Below are 25,339 nucleotides of genomic sequence, written 5' to 3'. Positions count from 1 at the left end.
TTTGTTTGTTTTTTTCTCTGCGAGCCACAGGTTTGGACACAGCTAGTGAAGAAGAGGCAGTCACATTAAAACCATGGATATTGGCAATGATGTAGATTTGTCCAACAATAACATCATGCCTTTGTGGAAACCCCGCGCGGACAACAGTAAAAGGCCCCAGGACTTAAGCAGCGCTAAACCGCGGCCGCACAGTTGCCACATAAATGGGGTCATGAAGTCAAACTTCCCTGAGGAGCACAACAAATGTTCCTTCACCTTAAGCCAGCCTGCTGAGAGACTTGTGGTCACACCCCAGTTTGTTGACAATAACACCGTGGTGTTAAAGCACGTTTTACATAAACCTCCGAAGAAGACCAGAGTGGTTCGAAGCATCAGCATTGGCCACCTGACCAGTGCAGGCTTACTTTCCAAATTTAGGTCTGAGGATAACAGATCCGCATCACTGGACAATAGAGTGTGTAATAGGAACTCTGAGAGGGTGAAAACAAGTAATGGGGAGCTTGCATGGCCTGAAAAGTATCTCCCAGATTTACAACAACGTACATCCAGTCCATTAAGTTGGAGGTCTCAGAAAGACCAGCCTGCATTTCAGAAGACTTTACCTGCAACAGAAAATGATCCTCTTAGTGGTTCCTCACCTGTCTTTTCTCCAGACACTCCTGACAACAACAACTACGACCAACATGAACTGTCCTCCCTTTCATCCAGTTCCTCGCCTCCAACCTCTCGTAATCTCTCCATATCCTGTAGCTCCACCTCCAGCATCCCTTCCCTCATGTCCTTAACCTCCTCGGAGCCCCCAACTCCTCGATCTCCGTCACCAGCAGACAGAGGGCAGGCGCTGCTCAGGCAGCCTCAGCCATCCTCACCTACATCCACACAGGACACCAGACATGCCTCTTCATCTTCTTCCATCTCCTCCACCTCACCATCACTCTCCCGATCTATCTCTCCCTATAACAGCATTGTCCTAAGCACCAATAGCCCTGCCGCTCTCAAGATGGGCACCCAGCAACTTATTCCCAAGGGCTTAGCATCTGATATCCGGCAAAGCAAGACACCTTCCTCTGGGACACAAGGTCAAGGATCAGTGGGGCTGCTGGGGCTGGATCATTCCAAGCGTTCCTTGAAAGCCCTCAGCATGGTGGAAACGGGACCCTACTTTTCTACAGGAGGGGGCCTCAATGAGGGGGAAGATGGTGACAGTGAGAGCCCAGGGGCAATAAGAAGAGGCTTAAGGAGTACATCCTATAGGAGGGCAGTTGTGAGTGGCGTAGACTTAGAGGTACCAACAGTAGATCCCAGGGGCCATCGGTTGTCCCAGCCGGTCATCAAGAGGCTAGGTATGGATATTTTAGATTCACCAGTTAGCCCTGCAAGTCCTGGTGCTGTAAGTCTGCCCAGTTTTGGAACCAACAACTCTGAGAGCCCTGTGACACTCAACCAGGTCACCCCCAAGAATTCAAAGCCTGCTAGCCCTGGAACAGAAAAGCCTAAACGCAATGGGAAAAACAAGGTGGGTGAATCTGTTTGAAAGATCCGAGTGGGTTCAAATTATGTGTTTTAAGAAATAACACGAATTGAAAACATTAGGCATTTAAATTAATTTGAAGAATCTAATAAGAAATGCTATTAATTTTAACTGTCTCTTTTTACAAGACAGTTTAAAAATGTCAAGTTTTGCATGTGATATAATTTATAGAATCCTTTGAGTGTGTGTTGGTGTCTTCAGTTGACTCTATAGTGTAAGCTGTGGCAAAGTGCCATGAGTAATCAATTTGGCATTCATCTGCAAAGCAAGTCCTTAGGACATGACAGTTGCTGAAATCTATAATCAGTGAAAAGACACATTAATACTCTGTGAACCTTTGGCACCCCACCCCCCACCCCCCATTCTGCAGTAGATTGAAATTTTGCAACTCAGCAACAATCCCTCTGATGGTTTTATATTTAATTGTGCACTAAGATTGCTTCATCGTGGACTTTTGTTATTGGGGTAAAGCCCAAATTGGAAAATTACAACACAGGCAGTAAAAGCACTGACAGCCACAGACGTTAGGACGAGGCCGTACAAAGAAACAATTAATGTGGTTGCTGGAAGACATGATGCAACGTGACACTGTGCCCACACATACTCTTAAATACGCAGTGGCTCTATAATTAGACATGGGGTCACTGAAGGAAGCAAACAGAAAGGGCACAGTTTTTGGGCAGGTGAAACAAGTTAATTTTTTTTTTTTACAGTTTGTATGTGTGCCTACTTGGTCCTTCAGTTTAAACACATCACATTGGTTTTTCTGTTCCAGAGTCCAGATAAGAAGAAGACTTTGACAAGTCAGCTGACTTTTGACAGTGAGGGTGAGAAACATCCATCTGTTTTTTTGGGGGTTTTTTTTTCGCCCTACAGTTCCCTCATTTGACTCCTTTACCATTTTTTCTGTTGCCTTTCTGTGTTATCTCCTTGTTATAAAGGATAAAAATAACAAACCTTCCTCTTTTACAACTGTCCATTGCAGCAGAAGAGCTGTACCAGACCTACAAGGAGAATGCCTTAATTAATGACTCAGATGAAGATGCTGATTCCAGGGAAGCCAAACCTGATAACAACATTGTGGTGCAGTATAGGCCAATACGTACCTCCTGGAGCCAGCTTAGCGTGGTTAGACATAACACACACACACACACACACACATGCGTAAGCATGCAGAGTGTTGTAGCTTCTATCTTAACCTCTTTCTACATCCTGGAGCTGTGTGGTCTTGGAATGCTAGTGCTCCAAAGAATGCTGTCATATCCAGTTTGGCCACCATCTGTACCCATCCTCCCACTGTTTTCTGCTTTCCTTTGCCCCTCACTCTGTTTATCAGGGAGTACAGGAGCAGGTCTTTGAGCGGTTGTGCAGGCTGGGAGTCAGTCAGTCAGCCAGGCCCACAGGAAGTCTTGGAAACACTGCTGGGATTACTGCCAGTGTATTGGCAAACTCTACACACTCGTCAGACTGAAAATATGCTTAAAATGTTGCCTCCAGGGGGACATGTGGTGGCTCTGCATTACATAATATAGTTTGGGATTGGAATTGAGTGGCAGAGGAATATAAGGGAAGGGGAATTGGCTAATTTAGTTTTCTACTAATGCATTCCCATCTGTTTGTTTACTGGTAGAGGAAGGAAAGTGTGGGAGCAAAAACAGGCCAAAGCCGAGATTGAGGTATTTAGGATTGTACTGCCTGCACACAGACTCTAATAAATAGGAGATTAGATTAAAACTTGAAAACATTGTGGAGAGTCTTTATTTTGTTTGTTTATGTCAGCCAGACTGAAATGACCTGAGCACAGACAGACATTACCAGGCTGACCAGGACTCTGCTAAAGTAAGCTGTCTTTCTATCACAGCTGCTTCACAGCTGTTGGTCTGTTTGCGTGTTATGCGTGCGTGTCTATGTGAATGCATTAGGCCCAACAGTGTGTGATCAAGCTCTGTGGAATTTTCCTCACCTTTCAGATTTTTGTCACGAATACTGGCATGATGCTGTCATTGTCATGTTACAGGAAATCGTAGTTCTCGTAGTGGAGCCAAAACCAAATGTACAAGTTGTCATCTTGTGACTCTTGCTTAATCCCGACTCTGAGCTCCTCCCTTCTTTTACCAGCCTCTCGTGTTTTTGATGGAACGTCACTTCCCAGAATTTTAATGCTTCCAGGAATTGCCATTGATAATTTCAGAAGGTGTGGCTGTTTGGGAGTTAATTTTTCCGATGGTTCCTAAATTATCTGAAGTCAGCTTAATCAAGTTAAAAAATATATAAATGTAATAATTGCCGTTTTAATAATGATACATGATTATGTTCCAATTTAACCCAGAGAAAGATGAAGCTAAATTGACCAAACACTTTGCTGATACAGGGCAGTGGAAAATTGGCTGAAGAGAAAGTAAAATCAATAACTAGTGACACTGACTGTACGTGTGAAAGAAATCAGCTAGTGTGTGTTTAATCTGAAGCAGGTTTATTTGTTCTTAGTGTTTGCAGAGACCTGCAGGGCAGATACTCCTGCAACAGTATCACTTCCTTATTGCTTTGCACAAAAATGGGATGAGGAGCTAGTGGAAGTAAAGGAAAAATATCTTGTCAGGAATTGTCTTTGCTTATGTGAGCTGGTAAAGTATAATGTGGTTGAGCCTCGGGTCATATTAGTTAAATCTGGTGTAATGCGAGAAGGTGGCATGCTTTTTGCTCGGCTTCGCATTCAGTTCAACAAAGCCACAGGCTGATGAATTCTATAGCACTCCACACCCAGTCCGTTCCAAAAGATTGCTTTGTTTCAGTCTCATTCAAATGTCTTTTGGCCAGAACTCACAAACCACATACCAACACACACAACTTCCTTTCAGCCTTAAGTCTGCGGCCATATTACACACTCAAAATGAGCAGAAGTGCTGCCTGTTTAACCTTTAGAGTTTTGTGCAAAGTGCTCCTTTCTTTGTGTGTAAAGACATCAAAAATGATGCACAAAGTCTTTCTGATTTTTATTGATTTATTGTTGTGTTTAGGTTAAGAGAAGTGGCCTGTGTGAGCAAATGAGTCAGGAGGAACGCAAAAGACAAGAGGTAGGAAACTCTCTAGTTCATTTTGAGAATAAGCTTTTCTGATTTGTACTTAAATTACTCTGATGTGAGATTAGTGTAAATGCATTTCAAATATGGTTGAAGCCCAGAGCTGTGTCTTTAGCAGGACCTAGCAAGATAACTGAATCCTGAATATCTTACTTTCACGTTTCCTCTCGGTTGATTTGTCTCTTTCCCCTCCTTAGGCCATTTTTGAGGTGATCTCGTCGGAGCACTCTTATCTCCACAGTCTAGAGATCCTGATCCGTATGTTCAAGGACTCTACAGAGCTCAGCGAGGCCATGACAAAGACTGAGCACCACCACCTCTTTTCCAACATCACTGATGTCTGTGAGGCTAGCAAAAAGTAAGTGTAGCTGTTTTTGTAGGTACCGTATTTTTCGGACTATACGTCGCTCCGGAGTATAGGTCGCACCAGCCAAAAAATGCATAATAAAGAAGAAAAAAACATATATAGGTCGCACTGGACTATAAGTCGCACTTTTTTGGGGGGGGGGGGGGGGTGATAGAATCCGAGACCCAGAGCAGAAATTCCATCTTGAACGGCAATTTAAAATAATAATGGATTAAAGAACAGGATGAACACGGTTACGCCTACGTTATGCTAACGTAGCACATTCAGCTACATGACGCACAACGAACACGTGTTCGGTATTGTAACGTTGTAAACACACTTCCAAAGTCGGCGATATTCACAACAAAGGTCGTCTTTATTAACAGAAAAACAGCTGCTGTAGGCCACAGCCACGCCAACCACAACTACAACAGCGGAACAGCAACACACACACAGGCAAGCTCTCGGTCTTTTTCTCTCTCTCCATGCTGCCTTCACGAACCTCCCGAACAGTCCGAAATCCCACAACATCAACACGCTCTCTAACTAAGAGAATCGCTACAGTATGTTAACGTAACATTAAGTTATTCAGATAACCATAGCATAAAGAACATACTAACAAGTTAACCAAACCATCAATCCATTGAATTCTTCATCCTCGGTGTCACTTCTAAACAATTCTGTACACTCCGTAGACGAAGCGCCGCTTCCTCTTCTGTGTCGCGTTAGTCAGACTCGTCGTCAGCTGCAGTTCCAATTATTCCAGCCTTTCTGAATCCCAACAGGATGGTTTGGTTGTCACTGAAGCCCATGTTTTCTTGATCCATCCAATGACTTCCAGGAAAGTTGGGTGGCGCATTCTCCCAGTTGCCGTTAAGCTGTGCTCTCCATCCATCATCCACTGCGCCCACAGGTTACGCAAGACTGCCTTAAAGCTGCAGCTCACGGAGATGTCAAGTGGCTGGAGTATTTTGGTTCATGTGTTATAAATGTCACATATACGTCGCTCCGGAGTATAGGTCGCACCCCCAGCCAAACTATGAAAAAAAGTGCGACTTATACTCCGGAAAATACGGTAGATTTATTATCAGATGAGCATTGTTATTAATCTTCATATGTGCTACTTATTTTGTTTGTTTAAAAAAACTTGTTGGTTTAGAGGAATTACTTTATTATTTACTCTTCTTCAGTCTTCAGCTGTCTTTCATCACCTTGTGCAGTTTTTTGGTTTTGCCCAATTATCTGGATAATTTGACATACTTTATGTATGTCAATGCATGTTGATACCGTTGGATACGCCTCTCTTCAGTAAGAGTTTGTTTTTTTTTTATTGTGAAAGGAATTGTGCTTATGCAGCACGGAGCTCTTTTCTTTGGATGTGAGCGTAAGTGAAGTCATGGGTTGATTTGACGAAAAACAGACTCAAGGGGCAAATTGAGTGAAAAGACAAGGAAGAATGAAGTCTTCCTCTTAATTATAGTTGTATTGTTAAAGTGAACATTCCTCACTGATTGAAAGCACTCGAGCAGGCTGGATGTCTGTCATTTTTATTTAATGTGTGTATGTGAATTTTCTACCGTGGATCCTCTGAGGTTACCTGTCCATCATGATTTTATAGCGCACTGTTTAATAACATTCCCGGCCACGTATCATGAATATCCAAAGATCGTATGAAGTGATGGAAACAGTCATGAAAGCTGAGACAGAAATTACTCAGGTGGATCATTTCTACAAATGATTGGCAGGGCAGTTTCTGGCCGCCAGTTGTACTTTCTCCAGTTTATCTCTGAAGCCACTATTAGATATGACATCATTTCGTAGGCACTTTCCATGAGGTCATTATGATGAAGGCTGAACTTTAAACTGTGATTTAGTTTGTAAGTATTTTCAGATCAATTCCTTATGATGGTAAAATTTCCCACAATCACTGTTGGGGTGGCCCTGTGTCCTTTTTTTGGCCTGTTTTGGAGACATGTGACTTTGGGCAAGACCATATTTTGCCCAGGAGTATTTTAAATATGGTAATCCTGGTCTTTAATTTAAAAGTTTAAGTACTTAATGAGAGTTTTTCAGTAAATCTGGGTTTAAAAAAATCTGTAACCCAAATTACTTTGAGATGTGTGCACGTGCAGACCAACTGCCAATTATTTGTGACATTTGATAAAGATTTCGTGTGGGATTACAGCTTTATCAGAGAGGAAGATTTCACTCCTGGTTTATAGTGTATGATGGATAGATCTACATAATATGTTTGACTTGTCTCAATTTTCAGGAAGCAGAGCAAGTTGTACAAGTCTTATTACTCAATATTTTTACACTTTACAGTAAATGCATTTGTAAATCATCTTGCACACATTAATGTGAAACTGTACCCTCCGAACCTCAATACTTATGACAGCAGATCTTAAGATACAGCATGGCCTGCAGTACTTGTTAAACAAGATGCTTTACTTGGAAAAACATTGAGTTGAGATTCTCAAAACAATATCTGAATATCAATCTGTTTTCAGACTTCTGTGTAGCCTGTGTGTGATAGGGAATGGGAGGGCTGTAAAGTATTTCATGTACAGAGGTGTTACTGACTGTATTTGACTGCTGTCCTCAGGCTATAGCATAGTTTGACGCACGTGTCCCTGAAGGCTCGTAAATTTCAAATTCTTCTGTTTCTTCAATTGAGGCAGACCAGATAAAACACTTTAATTATCAATTATGATACTTGACTAGAGATTTAATTTTAATATATTTCCATATTTCATAAAGATGATTTAATTCCTTTATTGTGACCTGTACCGCCATGATGATACACAGTTACTGAGAACAATATGTTTTGCCTCAAGGGAATGAGCAGCCTTGACCTAGAAATGCCTCAAATACACCGTTTGGGATGTGGGCCAGGGTTTGGGGCAATGTGTTTTTTATCTTGTGTGCTCATGCCTTCATCAGAAATTTAAGAGTACAGGGTCAGGCATGGACTCAAAAAGCTTTGTTTTCCAAAGTCACTGTGTGTGTATGTGGAGTAGGTAGGGGTGGGTGTGAGTAGGGGCTCTAGAGGTGCTTCTGCAGATGAGCTGCAACCTGTTCCAGCTTGGTCAAGGTCAGCATCCTGTGTCTGTTCAAGTTCCTGTTTGTCACCTTGGTTGGACATGTAGCATACCCTTAAAATGGCCATCTGCTGCTGCTCAGGAAGAGGAAAAGCCTTTGTATTATGGTTAATGGTTGGTTGTGTCTATTTTAAGTGGCAGGGAGTTCCTCTTTTGTCATCTTATGGTGGATTTAGAGGTAAGGTGTTGGCAGCTTTCCTCGCCTTCCTGACTTTGTCATTGTCTCCTATATTTTCCTCAGTGGGGGATGATTCATGACTTATTACTTATATTCAAGCTGTGTGACACACTAACCTTCATTCTTTCACTTTCACCTCGGTGTCTAGGTTCTTCAAGGAACTAGAAAAAAGACACGAACAGAACATAGTGATCGACGACATCAGTGACATCATTTGCAAGCATGCTCATTCCAACTTTGATCCTTACATCACATACTGCTCCAATGAGGTCTACCAGCAGAGAACCCTGCAGAGGCTGGTGTGAGTGACCGAGCAATCATGCGCACACATGTTTTTATCTCATCATTCATGGATTTGATCCAACATGGCTGTTCCAATGAGTCACTTGAGTCTTCATCCAGCTCATTTTTTTTACACTCACTGTTTCATCTACCTCCTTACTCCCATGCAGCTCCAAGAATCCGACTTTTAAGGAGGTGCTGACTAGGATAGAGGGCCACCCTGACTGCAGGAACCTCCCCATGATCTCTTTCCTCATCCTGCCCATGCAGAGGATCACTCGCCTTCCCTTGCTTATGGATGTAAGTGCATTGAAAACCTAGAGCAGCAGAAGCTTTGGAATGACAAAACTCTGACTCTTGCATAACAGTTTATTTATTTGTGCTGCCCTAACTGTGTCTGCACAGTTTGACCTAACCTTAAATATGTTTCTTTAACCTTACATAAGTCCTTAATATTCTTAACTGGTTTGTAATATGTTTTCTTCACATTCATGCTTACTTTGGCAACACATTATTCCATTTCTACTTTGCTTCCCTCTCTTCCTTTCTCTTGCTCTACTTTTCTCTACTCTCCTCTGCCTTCCGTCAGTGTCTCCCTGGGGACTCTTGGGTTTATGCTAGTACACTTGGATCCTGAGAAAGTTTGGTTTCAATTCATTTCTTCCCACAGCTTCAATATTTAATCAGGCTGCTGAGAGTGATGTGCATGAGCCCAGTGAATTTTTTTCCTTTTTATGATGCAACTTATTTGGGCCCTGAACCCATGTGTTACAGACAATCTGTCAGAAGACAGCTAAAGACTCACCACAACATGAAGATTGTAAGAGGGCTTTACAAGCAGTCAGCAAGGTCAGTGCACTGTTAAACAGTTTAATGGTAAAGGCTTTTGTTTTAAAATTATTAAATAATGGAAGGCTAGTGTTCAGACAGTTAGCAATCCAACTGGAATTACTGATTTTTATTCTGTCTGCCACAACAAAGAGATGATTGATTTATATGAAAAATAGCCAATTTATTGCTTTCATGTACTTATGATTTGGTTCTATGGCTATGTAGTGAAAAGCAGAATGTTTTTAGTTTTGTTTTTGTACAATTAATGTATATTTGCATGAACAGGTGGTGAGAAAGTGCAATGAAGGAGCCCGCACAATGGAGAGAACAGAAATGATGTACACCATCAACTCTCAATTGGAGTTCAAGATTAAGGTATGATGTAGCTTAACGCTTCAAGCATCAAGCTAATAACACACTTGGCATGGGCAGTTTTTCTTTCGTAAACAAATCATTTTGGTTAACAACTGACAGTAAAAAGCTAAGAGAAGTAGGTCTTCAAGCGAACTATGCCTGTTTGCTCCTTACCAAGAGTTAGATGAGGTAGTTGGTCTTTAACACTTGAACTGCCAAAGGGGTCAATTCAACTCATTTGGCATTTTAAAATCGTGTATCGTGTATCTGTTAATAAAATAATAAAAGCCCATCATCTCATTCCACAGTCAACTGTGAGTGGTATTATAACAAAGCGGAAGTGATTGGGAATGACAGCAACTCAGCCACGAAGTGGTAGGCCACGTAAAATCACAGAGCAGCGCCAACTTTCTAGTCAAATGCTACAGACCTCCAAACTTTGACCTTTCAGATTAGCTCAAGAACAGTGTTACACAGTTAGAATACCATCTGGGAGGCTTGGGTTCGATTCCACCTTGGCCCGGGCCGGCCTCTCTCTCTCTCTCTCTCTCTCTCTCTCTCTCTCTCTCTCTCTGTGGAGTCTGTGTGGGTTTTCTCCGGGTACTCCGGTTTCCTCCCACAGTCCAAAGACATGCACTTACTGGGGTTAAGTTAATTGGCCACTCTAAATTGCCCATAGGTGTGAATGAGAGCGCGAATGTGAGTATAGATGGTTGTCTGTCTTTCTGTGTTGGCCCTGCGACAGGCTGGCGACCTGAACTGTGATTATCCTCATCCAAGATACATTTAATCTTAAACAAATAGGTTTGCAAACCAATGAAAATGGGGGCTGTTGCTTTCTTCCAGTATCAACCAAAAGTAAGTTGGCAAAACTAAAGTAACCAGTGTAAGCAGCGTAACACAATCGTGTGCGCTTTTCCCAAAACTCTCGGCCACACTGCTAAATGCAACCCCCAATTCAGTTTAGCATTTACAAACTACAAGACTAATTGGTCATTAACAATAAATATGTCACACTGAGGTTGTCTTTAACCTTATCAAGCATGTTTTATCATCCTGGATGGACCCCTGTTTGTGACAAAGTGATGCTAATCTTGTTGTGAGGCAGCAGTGCTAACCACTGATCTACCGTGCTACCTAGTTTTTGTAGAGTTGTACGCTGTTTCACACTGTTTCCAGTTTTTAATGCTAACATATGCAGACCAAAGCTTTAGATTTAGCAAGTGGCACAGTACCAGCTAAATGACAACTATTTTCTTTCAATTTGTATTTATTATGTAAAACACTTAGTTGAGGTCTGATGTGCTGACATGTACGTACATGTATCTGCCAAAAAACAGGTACTCACCACTGTATTGTCAAAAGGATCTAAATACATAGTACACACAGGGCTTGGTAGGCTTAAGTGTGCCTAAGCCATGTGGGAAATTGCTGGTAGCACATTTGGAGCATATTCTCATTCTCCATATCCAGCTGTCCGTGCACACGCTCACAAAAACTAAGTTCAGCCCCAGCATTACAGATGTTTTAACATTTCTTTGATTGAGTTTTAGATTCACCATCTTCTCCTGTTCACCATATTTTCCTTCTCATGCTTCTCTAGCCGTTCCCCCTGGTCTCATCCTCCAGGTGGATGGTAAAAAGAGGGGAACTGACTACATTTGTAGACAACACCATCTTTTACAAGCGGACGTCACGGCAACAGGTCTATTTCTTCCTCTTCAATGACGTCCTCATCATCACCAGAAAGAAGAGGTGAGTTTCTTCCAGATCACAGAGAACTGTCATGGAGGCTCTGTATTTGATTTAGCTGGTGTGAGCTTGGGCTTAGCGTGCTGGCTCTGCTCAGAATTCACATGTCGTTGCTTGTTGATGGTGAAAGTTTAACCACATGCCTGTTTTTTGGTTTGTCTCTTCGTGTGAGTGCTGTATATTACCCAGACCCTGAATACAGGGTGTGTAGATTTGTCTCTGTCTTCATGTTTTAACTTGTCCTGGGAAATGAGCCTGTTTTTAAAAGAAAAATATTGCTGTGCAAACTGAAAGCAAAACAAGACAAGCACCTGTAGCAGAGCTGAGAGAGAGTTAAAGGAGATTGTGTCACCGTAGGGTTAGACGGCTCTTTCACACTGCCAGCTTTCTAATGGGGGTGTTTAAGTAGAGCAGGTGCAGTTACCTGAACCTGCTGCTGTTTGGCATTACAAAACTTTTTTTTTTTTTTTTTCTTCTCTGAAAGCTGGGAACATTTCATGACTTGCTGCTATGAATCACCTGGAGCTAGGAAACCTGCTCATTGTCAGACCCCCTCAGTGAGTCTGCTTTCACCATCCCATGGGGGTGGGGCAGGGGCAAAAGCCATAAAGAGGACTTCCTTGATATGGCTTTCATTTGTGTGTTTGTGTGTGGGTGCGTGCGCCTGCTCATCTGTTTTTGCCAAAAAAAAAATTCCCGGCCATATCCTTAGTGTCTGGAAGTAATTGTCCCGCCACTCGCCAACTAAGAATTCCTCAGAATTATAAAAAAGAAAAGAACATTCCATACCATATTTTTCTGGGAATCTGATCTGCAACGGCAGACTCCAGCAGTGTGTGGTGTCAGGCCTGTGTTTGGAAGACGGATTCGGGAAAGGGAGTACTCCGGAATCACAGTGTGCATTTTTGCGTGTGCGTACGTTTGGATGGGAGAAGCTGTTATAATATTGGTTTGTACTGTGGGGAGCACTGAAGCCCAGCTGTGGCACGCTACTCTGCAGCACTCCATGTGCAGTAATCCAAACAAAAACTCACCAGGGGCACACGAGGCTAGCCAGGCACTACTAGATAACAAATGTTCCTAGGTATAATAGAATAGCCTTTTTCCTTGAAATTAAGACTTGATGTATTCCAGGCTTGTCTCAGTTTGACAGGCTTAAATTTTTAGGATTCTATCAAAACTGTAAGAAAGGGGTGAAAAGGTCAGAGCCAAAGCACTTACACAGTAGGCTAGGAACACATGACCTTGTAATGATTTCAGACTATTAACCCTGTAATACTCTGAACAAGGAGAGGCTTTTTGCCCATCGTTGCCTGGATATTCTAAAATCTAACTAAAGTGTTTGTAGTTTATTGGCATTTAACCGAAAAATAAATTGGTATGGCATTTGCTTACTCAGTTTCCTGTTCAATAATATTTTTTATAATTATTTTAGGTTTTGTACAGTTGCTCAGATAAAACATGGTATCTGAAGGCTTCATCTTGGATTGAGAGAATCACCAGTTTAATCAAAAGTTAGTAGTAACAACATTCTAAGTATTTAAGAAGTATTTGTAGATTTGGTGTTGGTTTTTGTACGCCATCCATTGTTAAACTGATACTGGAGAGAAAATACAGCCATTATGAAGAGATGATAGAATCTTCTTGCTTTATTGACTTGAAACTATGGACCAACCCTCTGTCAGGTTGGACCTTATGTCGTGCACTGGTAAAGTGTTGCTCTGCTGCACTTTGGCTATGAGGAACACTTACATAACGCTCCAGCTGGCTTCCTTCTCATCTTCACCCCCACCCCACCACAATCTTCCTGTGTGAATGCTGGGCATAAACTAATTAATGTTGAGGTTTCCATCTCTTGGTTTTATTTTTGCCTTTTCCTTATCTTCTTCCTTGCTTTGTGTGTGTGTGTGTGTGTGTGTGTGTGTGTGTGTGTGTGTGTGTGTGTGTGTGTGTGTGTGTGTGTGTGTTTGGGGTGGGGGTGGGGGTCCTTTTTTTTTTTCTTTTACTGATCCTCTATTTATGTGTCTGTGTCTAGTCTGTTCTAGTGCTTTTTAGGTCATAGCATTCAGCATTATACTCTTGCTCTCTGTGTGTGTGTGTGTGTGTGTGTGTGTGTGTGTGTAGTTGGGCATGCATCCATCTGCATACTTAACTTGGAGTCTTATCTTGACTGAAGGTTTATGCGAGTTCTGCTTGTTAAAAAACTGTTTGTGCTTTATCACAGTTGTGGTGATGTACACCGTGCTCTCTAGCAAAGTATTTTTGTGGTACGTGTGTGTGTGTGTGTGTGTGTGTGTGTGTGTTTCAAAGTGTCTGGTAAGAGGAAACCCTTGGGGTTTTAATAAGAATTTAATGCCTTTCTCTCCCAAATGTTGACAAAGCATATCACAATGATTCCTCGCTCAGGTCTTCTGCTGTGATATGATGTGACCTACTCACCCACATGTGAGTAACTCAAACCACAAACATGCAGTTTCCCCACCCATCCCATTCCTGGTGTCATGTAAATGGCATTCCAGGCATTTCACCTGTAGGCCTGTAAGTAGCCTAAAAGCAAATGACCCTAAAATCAAGCTAGCTAATGGTGTTTTTGATGTTTCATCGTGTTAACGTGTTTCATTTTAGTTTAAGCAAAGGTCTGTATAAGTATTTGAAGGGATTTGTATTCCAAACACTGTTCTAGTATTTCAAGTTGTGATTAATAATGGGTAAATTTGAAAAGATTATCATAGGTTGTCCCAGGTTATTATATGCATTGTTTTAATTTTTACAAGTCCAAATTAAAAAAAAACAGAATTCCATTTAATTTGTACCTTAACTGGATGTTTCAGTAACTAGACAGTAATTAGACAGGAATATGTACACGCATTTATACAAAACAGTTCTAAACGGAGAGCATTGCACCTTTGTGAAAAATAACCATCATAATGTAGCTTCACTATAAAAGCTCCAAAATAGCCGATATTAAACGGAAAGTGTCATTTTACACACAAACACACACACACACACACACACACCTACTGCCTCCTTCCTGTCACTCTGTCTTCCGTTTCCTTTTGTCCTCTTATCAACAGCACTTCCCTTCTTCTCTCTGTTGCATTTGCTCACAGTCTCATTCCCAGATGAGTGTTAAAACAATAATTAATGTGCATGCTCGAAGAGCTTTCCTTGGTTAAAAAACAAACAAACAAAAATGCTTTGGGATGTGTCCATTAATGCAATAGTACAATAATGCAGGCAAAGCAGAAATGTTCCCTGGATACTTGTTTCTTTGGTTGCAGCCTGGCTTCTTCATTTAAATCTTGTAAGGGGTTTTGGCACATGCCAAGAATGCCCAGTGCATAATCTGGCCCAGTCTATAGGTTAGATTATTACATTTTTTTTTTATATATCCCTCTTATTCTTTACTTTCAGTATTCTGTGGAGGAAAAAAAATTAGGCTTACACAGATTTTAACATCCTTAAGTTTGAACACAGTGTGCAAACAGTAATACATAATCTTTATTCTAGTATAAGCTTTTGAGAGAAATGTTGACAGATCTCATTTCTTTATCTTCACTGGAAGAAAATAAGGAAATGAGATAAAGGATGTTAAAATTTAGATTACAGTTAAAAAAAAAAAAAGGTTTTGGTAAATTGCAGTGCATTTGTAAAAAATTTGAATACACAGCTGGAAATAGCTCAGCATTGTGGTAGATGACAAGTAGCTTTATTTTGCAGTTAAAATCTAATTATCTAAACCTCACCAATCAACATTTTATATATTCTTACATTTTAATAGGAAAGATTAAAATGTAAGTAGTAATAACAATTACTTTGTTTACCCAATTTTCAGTCTCTTTGTAAGGCTAAGCTAAATGGCTCCTTGCTGTAGAGACATATTGTAACTCTTAACTCTGAAAGAAAGCAGATTTCCCAAAAATATCAAATTATTCCTTGAAACAAATCCTTTAGGAAATTGTGATAAGTGTCTAGTTACAGTTGGATGCAGGACGAGCACAAAATGGTTTTAACTTGTGGGTGATTGTTGGACAGTAGCTAACAGTTAAACCTTACTGTGAGCCTCCCAACCATGACTGGATCCTCAGAGTAGTCACAACCTGAGGGTTCAGAGTTGTTTGTGTGGGGAAAATCCATGGAGCGTGCATCTACAGCCTGGCTGTGGCACTCACTTTGCATCATGTATAAGCCTGAGATGCTCAGTGTGTGTGTCTGTGTGTAATGCACAAGTTGTCTTATAAGAAGCTAGTTGCTGTCCGGTAGCTTTTCAGCTCGGCTGATGTTTCAGTCTCTGGTTGATAAAACATGTGAGCTGGACTTTAGCTCGTGAGCGCTATGAAAACACACACTTTTCCTCAGGTTCAGTACCGTGTCAGGGTTACTGTGTTTCACAATCAGCTCCAGATGTTTCTAACCAACTGTCTCTATTACAAGATTCAAAACAAAACAAAAAAATATTCATGTAATGCTCAGGCAAAGGTACTCATGGGAAACGTAGGCATACATTTGGGGAAACAAACAAAAAAATAGGCCGCAGTCTTTGCAGTATTTGGACTTTCAACCAGAACCAAATCTGAGACATAATGGTACAACTTATTCATTAATGGGTGACATGGTGTTGTGGTGTTTAGCACCATCGTCTCACAGCAAGAAGGTCCTGGGTTCAAATCCACTGGCCAACTGGGGCGGGTTCTTGACAGGTGGCTTCCAACCACTCTAAACTGATTTGTAAATTGGCTGTAGGTGTGAATGTGAGTGTGAATGGTTGTCTCTCTGTGTTAGCCCTGTGACAGTTTTGTGATGGATGGATGGATTTGTTGTAACATCATTAAGGAGTGATGGTCACTGGCTTCTTTGTTACATTTGGCAGTAACAGGTGCTTTGCATCAACTGTGGATGAGGGCTTTCAGCAGACTACATTAGGAACGCATTAAAATAGAAGGCCACATAAGCCGTTCTAATACCAAGAGGATAACACTCGAAACGAATGTTTGGGAAATATTTGCATCAAAATCACATTTGAATACAACATGCCGAGTATTAACAATAATCATTTGCGATGTAAACTAATAGGATGGTACAGTTTCTGCAGTAGTGTTTGGGTGAATTTGACTGTCAAATTCAGTTTCTTTTTCCACTGAAGCAACAGTTTGTCTTTACACTATCCCACCTTATGATTCATAGAATTGTATGTTTTGCTATGTTGTGTGGTGAACTGTGAATTTCCATGTAACAATGCCTTTGCTGTTTCTTTAATGATGGCGCATGACTCTAATTTACTTAGCCACAGTAAAGATTCAAATTGAGTGCATTCCTATAGCGCATCCACCTCACACATGTGAAGGCCTTTACCTCACTAAAACCTCTTTCAGGAATAAATACGACTTGGTCTTGAATGTGACAAAGCCTTTTAATGTTATACAAGCTCTTACACCATCTTGAAGAAGTTGTTAAATCCTGTCTTTCTGTCTTTTGTCAGTGAGGAGAGTTATACTGTGATAGACTACGCTCTGAGGAATGAGATCTGGGTGGGTTCTTGTCAGCCCAGCGACCTCAACCGGTCACCGATCAAAAGCACCACCAGCATGCTGAGCTCACGGCAAGCCGGCGCCAACCACCTCTTCCAACTGAGTTTCCGTAGCAACTGTTCTGGTGGAAAGGTGACCATGATCGTTGGAACAGAGTTGCTGTGAGTGCTTTATTTTATAACCTTTGTCCCTCTTAACTGTGCTGTTTTTGTTTCACTTGCTTTTCAGTCACAGAGTTATGAGGCTTGATAAGGAATTGTGAGTCATTTTTGCCTCTGACACAGCATCACTCATGCGTGTTCTACCAACATGTTGATAATCCAGAGTATTCATATGGTTACTGTTTGATATATCTCCATTTCAAACCACACAGTAAGGCTTGAAATAAACTTGTACTACTCTTCTCTATTGGGGGGGCTTAGATCAGATTTCTACTCCCTTATCTTTCCTGTATTTGCTCCAATACACCTTTTAACTTGTAAGAATGTCCCCCTTCCCTCTATTCCTAGTTCTTATTTCATAGTCTCTTTTTGCCCCATTACCCAAGTCGCAGGGGTATTTTGTTACATCTGTTCTTAAGGAAGATTTGGGACTCACTGTTGTTGTTTACGTGAACTAGGAAATGAAGTCTGCTGTTCCATTATACAGTCATACTGTCTGGAGCTGTACTCTGAAACAGACCGGCTGTACCAGATAATTGTTTTGTTGACTGTCTTCCAGCCCAGTCATCTATTCTAAAGAAAAGCAGCTCTATTTATTTAAAGTCTAATGGTCGGTGCAGAAATTTGTCACATGTGTAGCTTAAATATTTACTTAGAAATCCTGTCAGATTGTTTGAAAGTCCATAAAACCCATCAGTGCAGCTGTAGCTTTGGTTTCCATGTCCGCAAACAGATTGAAAAGTGAGGATGTCCTGCTTATATAACCCACACAAACAAAAGGGATCTGCTGTACATCGGGCTTCATACAAGTTTATTTGTTCTTTTTAGTATTGGAAGCCTAAATGCACAAACACACATTTGCGCGCGCACACACCTAGCTGCTGTGTTTCCATACTTAAAGGAGTGTTTTCATATGCACAGGGCCGGTTTCCCCTCATTCCTGTGTAGTTTGAGAACCTCCCCCTTTATTCTCGTTACAGAAGCTGTGGTTTTTCACTGTAGGCAGTGTTTTGCGTTGAGGGCAAAATCCACTGTACATGGCACGTCCACAGTGCAAAATACAACCTTTAAATATGTCTCTCGACTTAATACGCAGAGCATTTTATACTGTTTTTCTTGAATGAGCCAAATATTTTATAGGAACATATAAACACCACGTATTTAGACCTGTTGAAGAAGTGGACTTAGCCAGTGATAATTAAACCTGGAAACATTACAGCAAGTTATTACATCATCAGTTCAAAAGAATAATAGTTGTTTTTAATGATGAATGTCCACCCGATGGAAGTAGGCTGGTACAGGTATATAATCAATGAGAGGGGAACTGCCAGGATTAGTTGTTGAACTGATCTACAGAGAATTAATCTGCAACTGTTTTCACCTTGGATGATTGTTTTTCAGGTATTTGTAATGTTACAGCCACTCCCTAAACTCAGGGCAGCAAACTATGCCAAACTATGCCTCTTGCGTCAGACTTGCGCACAAGGTGTCACTGACGCTGCTGTTGTCTTCTTAGATGCAAAGAGACAACAGAACTCTTTAAAGGGTGAACAAGTTCACATTAAGAGGCTGGAGGGCTGGCAGTTACAGATCAAATGTTTGTCAACCAGGAGATCTTTCTTCCAATCTTTTCAAATATATGCTATTGTGTGATATTATCTGGATTTCTCAGTTGTCAAAGGGTGTTGATTTAGCAAACGAGAAATCTGCAGATGTAACCTTAGCTCATCATTTTGCAGACTAAACATTAAGTGATTTTTTTTTTTTTTTTTTTTCATTTCAATCAAGAAAATATTCAACAGATTATGGGGTAATAAAAACACCTTCACAGTACATCATTAAAAGTTTCTGCACCTGCAGCAGCAGCAGTAGTAACATTACGTGTGTCTGCTATCTGCCTGCCCAGGAGGCAGTCTAGGTGGGCTTCTGTAAATGTGCTGCCTGCTGACCCTTGGCATACTTTTCCTGCATGCATGATTGTGACTCGCCCACCCGATCTGACTCCCTCCTCTATGTAGTACTACTTGTTGTGGAAACCCCCTAGACTCCCCTTTTTGATGTATTTGGGGTCTTTTGGATGAGCTGGTGAGACGTGTGGGTGTGCATGTGGAGGGTCAGCGCTCCACTCACTGTAGTACTGAATGAGCTAAGGAGAGAGAGGGGCCCTGGCAACTGTCCATTGTTAGTGGTTTCTAGGTATTGTTGAAGTTGTTGCCTAGCAACAACCGACTGCCAAGTGGGCCATTTCCCACGGCTATCCCTCCCCCTGCCTGCTACTTAACTCTCCCTGATTCTTCTTTGCCGTCGCGTATCTCATCTTTTCAGCAGCAGCCAGTGTCTGCTTTTTTTAAAACGAGTGAATAAATTCCTTTGCCTCCATCCATTCACCCCAGTTTAGTGAGCTAATCCAGCCTGACACACAGAAGTGTTGTTTCATTAGCCAGCCTGTTAAGGAGTTAAATGAAGTACAGCAAATAAGATGGATAAATACGTGTTTTCTCAGAAACTGCTGTAACAGTGAACATTAACATGACTACAGCCTCTATTAATATACATTAAACCAAGCTATTAATCTTACCGAATACAGCTGGTGTTAGAAATGTTACCTTAATAACTAAATGTGTTTTTCATGTGTGTTTATGTGACTCTCAATCATGCACTGGTTTCTTAAACTGGCACTCGTTCATCAAAACTTTGAGAACTCCCGACACAATGAAATATTTTACAATAAATGGCAAGTTACAAGGTAGACTCTTAAAGAGGCAATGCAGCTGAGTAAGTCACATGTCATTTCCACATTTTGGATGAGGGTGCTCCCAATCATATTTCTTAATCTTTCCAAAGTGGTCCAGTGCAGGCATGCAGGTGCTGACTGGATAGGGTAGGGCAGTCACTTGATTTGCTTTTCCTGTCACAGTCGCAAAGCGGTAACCACAAAATGCAGGTCTGTGCATGATTGATCTGTTTATTGAACATTAACGCAAGAATACAAACCTTTTAAAGAAAAAAAAAAACCACACACACACAAAAGCATCCATAGGGAAATTCCACATTCTGTTCTGTTTTTTGTAGAAATGAAACTAGAAACGGAGTGTTATTGTGAGTGTGGTTATTTCTTTCAGTTCCAATTGTTCTTTACTTGCCGACCGTATAAGCTGATGCCTTAGTTTCATTTGTATAACTGTGCCAGGTCTAAGAAGCTTGCATATAGCAAACTGTCCGCTGACCTTAGGGGTGGTGTAATGCATCAGGAATTCACATAGACAGCTGGATTTGAGATGGCACAAGGACCTCAGTGTGGCTTGTTTTGCTGTCTGTGGCAGTGTTTATGATTGTGCTCTTCTCTGGCTGTGCGCTCTTCCTTTTCTGTGTATCCTTTTGTTTGCTGTGCTCATGTCAGCGTGCCTTCCCCATGACCTTGATGCTGTGTCTAGCCCAGAGTTGGTGAATGGTTTTGCTCTATTAGTGGAACAGAGCAGCTACAGAAGTCTGCAGCAAAACAGATTCTGTTGTCAGATATGCAGTTATAACACAAAGCAGCAGAGATTATATAACGGTCTTTACCAGCGACTGCATTTCTGTTTCACTCTGATTTTCTTACTTTCATTTAAGTGATAATAATAATGACAATAATAATAAAAGTTGTTGATGGTTCCATCTGTCTGGGAATTTCCCTGGCTGCTTTGCTCCACTCAGAGAAATGGCATGTTTTTGTATGAGAAGCGGGAATTGTATCCAAATACTGTCGGTGGAAGGTGGGAAGAGGAGAGAGAGAGAGAGATTTGGATCGGAGTAAACGCACTGACAGGAGGAAACAGGGACAGATAGAAGATGTGAAGATGAAACTGAAATGAGATAGTGAAGTTATCAGAGGACAGAAAGTTTAAAAAAAGAAAAGGCTTCTTATCTGTAGGTGTAAAGAGATTTTACAGTGCAGCAGAGGTGAAACAAAGTCCTTGGGATTTATGACTCTTGCTGTTCTCCTGTTGTTGTGAATGGTAAAAGGTGGAATGGGTTTTACATGTATAGGCAGGCGTTTTACATTATAATGCAAAACATCTACTGGCACAGTCTTCACAGTTCACACATAACAACTAATCCTGACGACTGACACTCTCTGCTAGAGCCTGTGCTTGTTATATTTGAACCCACTGAGTGGGTTAAGAACAGCATTTCAGCGGTTTTAGTGTGAGAGGGTGACTTGCCATGGTTGTGTGCATGTTTGCACACATGTATCTGGCATGCATCTCCAGCTGTCAGAAGCAACAACTAACAGCTGCCTTTCCCCACAGAGCAGAGCCAGATATGCATATGAATGTATAGAAAGTAATGAGGATTGTTTCTCTTAAAATGACCCTTTAAAAAAAAAAAGTGTGGTTGTCTAAAATGCAGAGTTGTTATGGAACATAAAGAGAGGTGATAAGTGTAATAGGTGATTGGATTTGATAGATGAATATTTTATAGTCTCAAAGGTCACACTGTATGACAAGTTATGAGATTGCAGTGAGGGTACATCCTGATTTCTTAAGATTTTATTAAAAGTCATTTTTGCAATCTCTGACCTTTTTTATATCATTGTCAACTTAGTTGTTCAGGGGTGACATGGACGAAATTTCTTAATTTTAATTAAGCAGCATTTGTGCTCTGAAAAGAATCAGTACAGCTCGTGTAAAAAGGAAGCGCAGTAATGATGTGACTCATGGCCCTCTTCTGTCGAGGCCTCGTTTGGGGCCCTTATGAAGGTCCATACAATTGTGCTCATTTGCAAGATGCAGGTCAGCAGTGCTGAGTCACAGAGGGCCTCAGCAAACCCCCACTGGTTAATGTCCAGCATCAACTTTATCGCACCCTCTCTCCCTTTCCAAATCCTTCAGAACAGGTAAAATGAGAGGTAGCTTTTCATGGAATCTGATCTGTGCAACTCCACCCAATCCCCCCCCCCCACTGTGAAACCCAAACAGGAGAGAATAAAGCCAAGCAGGTCTTTTCTGAGAACCAGCTTTTGTGCTTGTTCCCTTCAGTTCTGACTACAAAACATACCTCTGTCTCATCTGAATCGCAGTGGAAAGAAGAGTGAAGGAGCGCCAAACTTGCTGTGCAACACACTTATCGCTTTACTCAAATAGCCTATAAGGCTGTGTGCATGCAAGCCTGCCTCATTTGATTTTTCTCTGATTCTGACAGTCCTTTCTGCCTGTAAAATAAAATCTAAACAATAAAGCATCCTCAACTGAGTGAAGTCCCACAAGAGAGCCAAGATTTGAGAAATGTGGTGTTATTAAACTCTGGGAACACTATAAAGTACTTTTTAATAGTCCCTTTATGTTTGCTTTTAGGAATGAGCGTGCTCGATGGATCAGCGCTCTGAACAATAATGACAACAAGGAGAGCCAGGACCGAACCAGTGAGTTTCCACAACACACAATTCACATGAACATGACTTCTCCATTTAGCCTGTTGCACCACCTTGTGGTTATTAGTTGAAACTGTTTTCTCATACCAACTTTAATAGAAGTGGCTTGCTAAGATATTTGAAGTGTCAGTGTAACTTATCTAAATCGGTGTGGACTTGTTGCTGTGCTCTTCCAGATATCATGCAGGTGGAGGTGATCAGAACTTACACTGCCAGGCAGCCAGACGAGCTGTCTCTGCAGGTGGCTGATGTGGTGCTCGTCAGGCAGACTGTAGAAGACGGTACGTCAGCTTCCTCTGTCGCCCCTCATTCCAGTCTCATGTCTTTATATAGCTTCACTCATCCTCTTTAATATTCCTCTCATTTTCCACCTTCCTGTTTCAACTGCTGCCTTTTATCATGCACTTTTAGATACTCTCCATTTCTCTTTCAAAGTACGCATTTTCTTTTTCATATAATGGATCTAATATCCGTTTGAAGATGTGGTTTTATATCTACACAAACACATGGAAATCTTTTTTTTTTGTTAAATACCAGACATAACCCAAAAAAAGAGACAGTAAAAGCATGAAGTAGCAGACAACACATTCTTCCATTTTCATTTAAAGGTAATTTCTTTTCTTAGGCTGGTATGAAGGCGAGCGGCTGCGTGACGGAGAGAGGGGATGGTTCCTAAGTGAGTGTGCTGAACCAATTACATGCCAGGCCACCATTGAACGCAACATGCGGAGGATGGACCGCCTGCAGGGGCTCGAGACTAATGTGTGACAGGACGATAAGCGGGCTGCTTAACCCACAGAGGACGTTTACCAACCATTAGCGAACCCTCGACAGACCAGTGACCTGCCTTTTTAAGCACTGAACTCAAATGTTTTCACTAACTGCATCACTGACCCATCTTCAGGGACCAAGTGGATGACTATGGGAGCCTTGTAGCTGCTAGGACCTCACAGTGGGATAAAGATCAAGCCATAATTCAGGCTTCTCCTCAGCATCCACTAAATATCAGGCATCCTGCCTGAGCTTCAAAGCAAATACTGCTAAAAACAAACAGAGTGGAAGACAGATTTCCCCAATAACTGATTTGTCTCTGTGCAGGTGGGGTGGTTTGACTGTGGGATCTGTCACACTGATTAATTGCCTAGCCTGGTTAGTAAAACTTCACACCCACATCCAATGTCACTGCTTCCAGCACCCTGCCACACAACAATTGCTGGTATGAAATTTGTAAATGTTATTTTTTTAAAGCATATTCTTTGTAAATGATGTGCAGTTTAACAGAAGAGTACAGTGATACTGTAGGAGGTAAAGCAAGCCAAACAGTGTGAAATTGACAGCAGCCCGGTATGAGCTCTGCTAATGAGGCTGCTCGGGCCATGCGATTAGGAGCTTTGCCAGTAACTATGAAGATGTTGATTGTGAAAGTGATAATAAGGCAGGAGGGTGTGATTGGCAGCTTATGTAAAGTGTGTGGGTTAATGTGGAAACTCCAATGAGTGTTTTATCAGCCTCTGATAGCGTGTGAAACTATGACAATATTTGCAACAGAATACTAGGTGGTGTATGTTGAGCTGCAAAAGAGACGTGCTTATTTGTCTGAAGCTTGAGGCGCTTTGTGTGAACAACCGAATCCATACTTTGTGGATTATTTTGAAAACAGAGTAATCAGTCATCTGTGGGTTAAACACATTAACAGCTGGTAGTCTGTCTACCCTGTTGTCTTCTGTTAATGCCACCATCATGAATCAGATGCTGCATCACAAATGTGTGTCACAAAGATCCTTAGTCTCTCCATTCACTTGATTTGGACAGCTTGAAATATTTTACACACACACACACACACACACACACACACACACACACACACAGAGTGCCAGATAGAGGTATACTGATCACTTGGAGTGTTTTGTTGGGAAAACTTCAGTTCTTCATTGCACACACTACAACTACTCAGAGGACATGATGAAGAACCCCCTTTAGATCCAAATCCACCAGAACAAAGATCATAAAACTCTGTGTCCCAACGGTCCTGTGTGCAATTCCTGATGGGTCAGAGTGGCAGCAGGTGGTTTTAATGATGTTGGCTGGTAATATAGAGTGTATATACCCCCCCCCCCCCTTTTCAGATTTATATTGTGTTACGGAAGCATGATGAAATTAATTTGTGTGTGCTGATGGTGAGATCAGAAGATAAAGAGCAGCCCTGTTCTTAATGCGATTGTCCAGCATGAGTCATCTTTTTAGTGTCGCCCACCTAAAGAAAATGAATGACTTGGTCAGAATATGAAGATAACACCATCTATCAAGCCCACTGCTCTGGACGCAGTCCAAATGACCTCAACTGTTGAGCTACACAAACCAAGCTATGGTGGCGGGCAGAGCAGCCATCAGGAAGGACACGAGAAAAGCTTTGCATTTGCTCTCAGGGAATATTAGCTTGATGTTTGATGCCACACGTAAGCATGGGCTGTTGTTTCATTTCCTCTCATGTCTATTGTAAATTACCTGTGTACATGTAAATATGTAAAGCAGCCTAAAATGTGACATGATTTCATAAATACAGATTTATATTGAAGAAACTTGCTTATTCAAACCTTATATTTTTTAATTAGCCACTCCTAATAAAAGCCGAACTGTTTGGAGCCAATCATTTAGTCTGATCAATGACTTTTTTTTTTTTTTTTTTTTTTTTTAAATCACTGCAGGAGACCAATTCTAAGATTAAAACTTTGAACAAATTAGGTACATTCTCTCTGGACATTTAGTGAAGATTAGTCAGATA

General features: G+C 41.4%; 1 protein-coding gene across 1 annotated transcript; it reads left to right on the top strand.

Moving 5' to 3' along the window:
• On the top strand, positions 1–25,214 carry LOC115790274 (rho guanine nucleotide exchange factor 26). Its single transcript, XM_030744062.1, has 14 exons — positions 1–1,516; positions 2,307–2,358; positions 2,517–2,659; positions 4,549–4,605; positions 4,809–4,969; positions 8,385–8,537; positions 8,689–8,818; positions 9,293–9,367; positions 9,635–9,724; positions 11,307–11,458; positions 16,935–17,144; positions 22,481–22,548; positions 22,734–22,838; positions 23,183–25,214. The coding sequence occupies exons 1-14, from the start codon at positions 74–76 to the stop codon at positions 23,323–23,325; spliced, it is 2,982 nt and encodes a 993-aa protein (XP_030599922.1). The 5' UTR covers positions 1–73; the 3' UTR covers positions 23,326–25,214.
• The last annotated feature ends 125 nt before the right edge of the window (positions 25,215–25,339 follow it).

This window comes from Archocentrus centrarchus, chromosome 13 (genome assembly GCF_007364275.1).
Source record: "Archocentrus centrarchus isolate MPI-CPG fArcCen1 chromosome 13, fArcCen1, whole genome shotgun sequence".
NCBI lineage: Eukaryota > Metazoa > Chordata > Actinopteri > Cichliformes > Cichlidae > Archocentrus > Archocentrus centrarchus.
The sequence above is the reverse complement of the archived record's forward strand: the minus strand, read 5'-3'. Positions and strand labels throughout refer to the sequence as shown.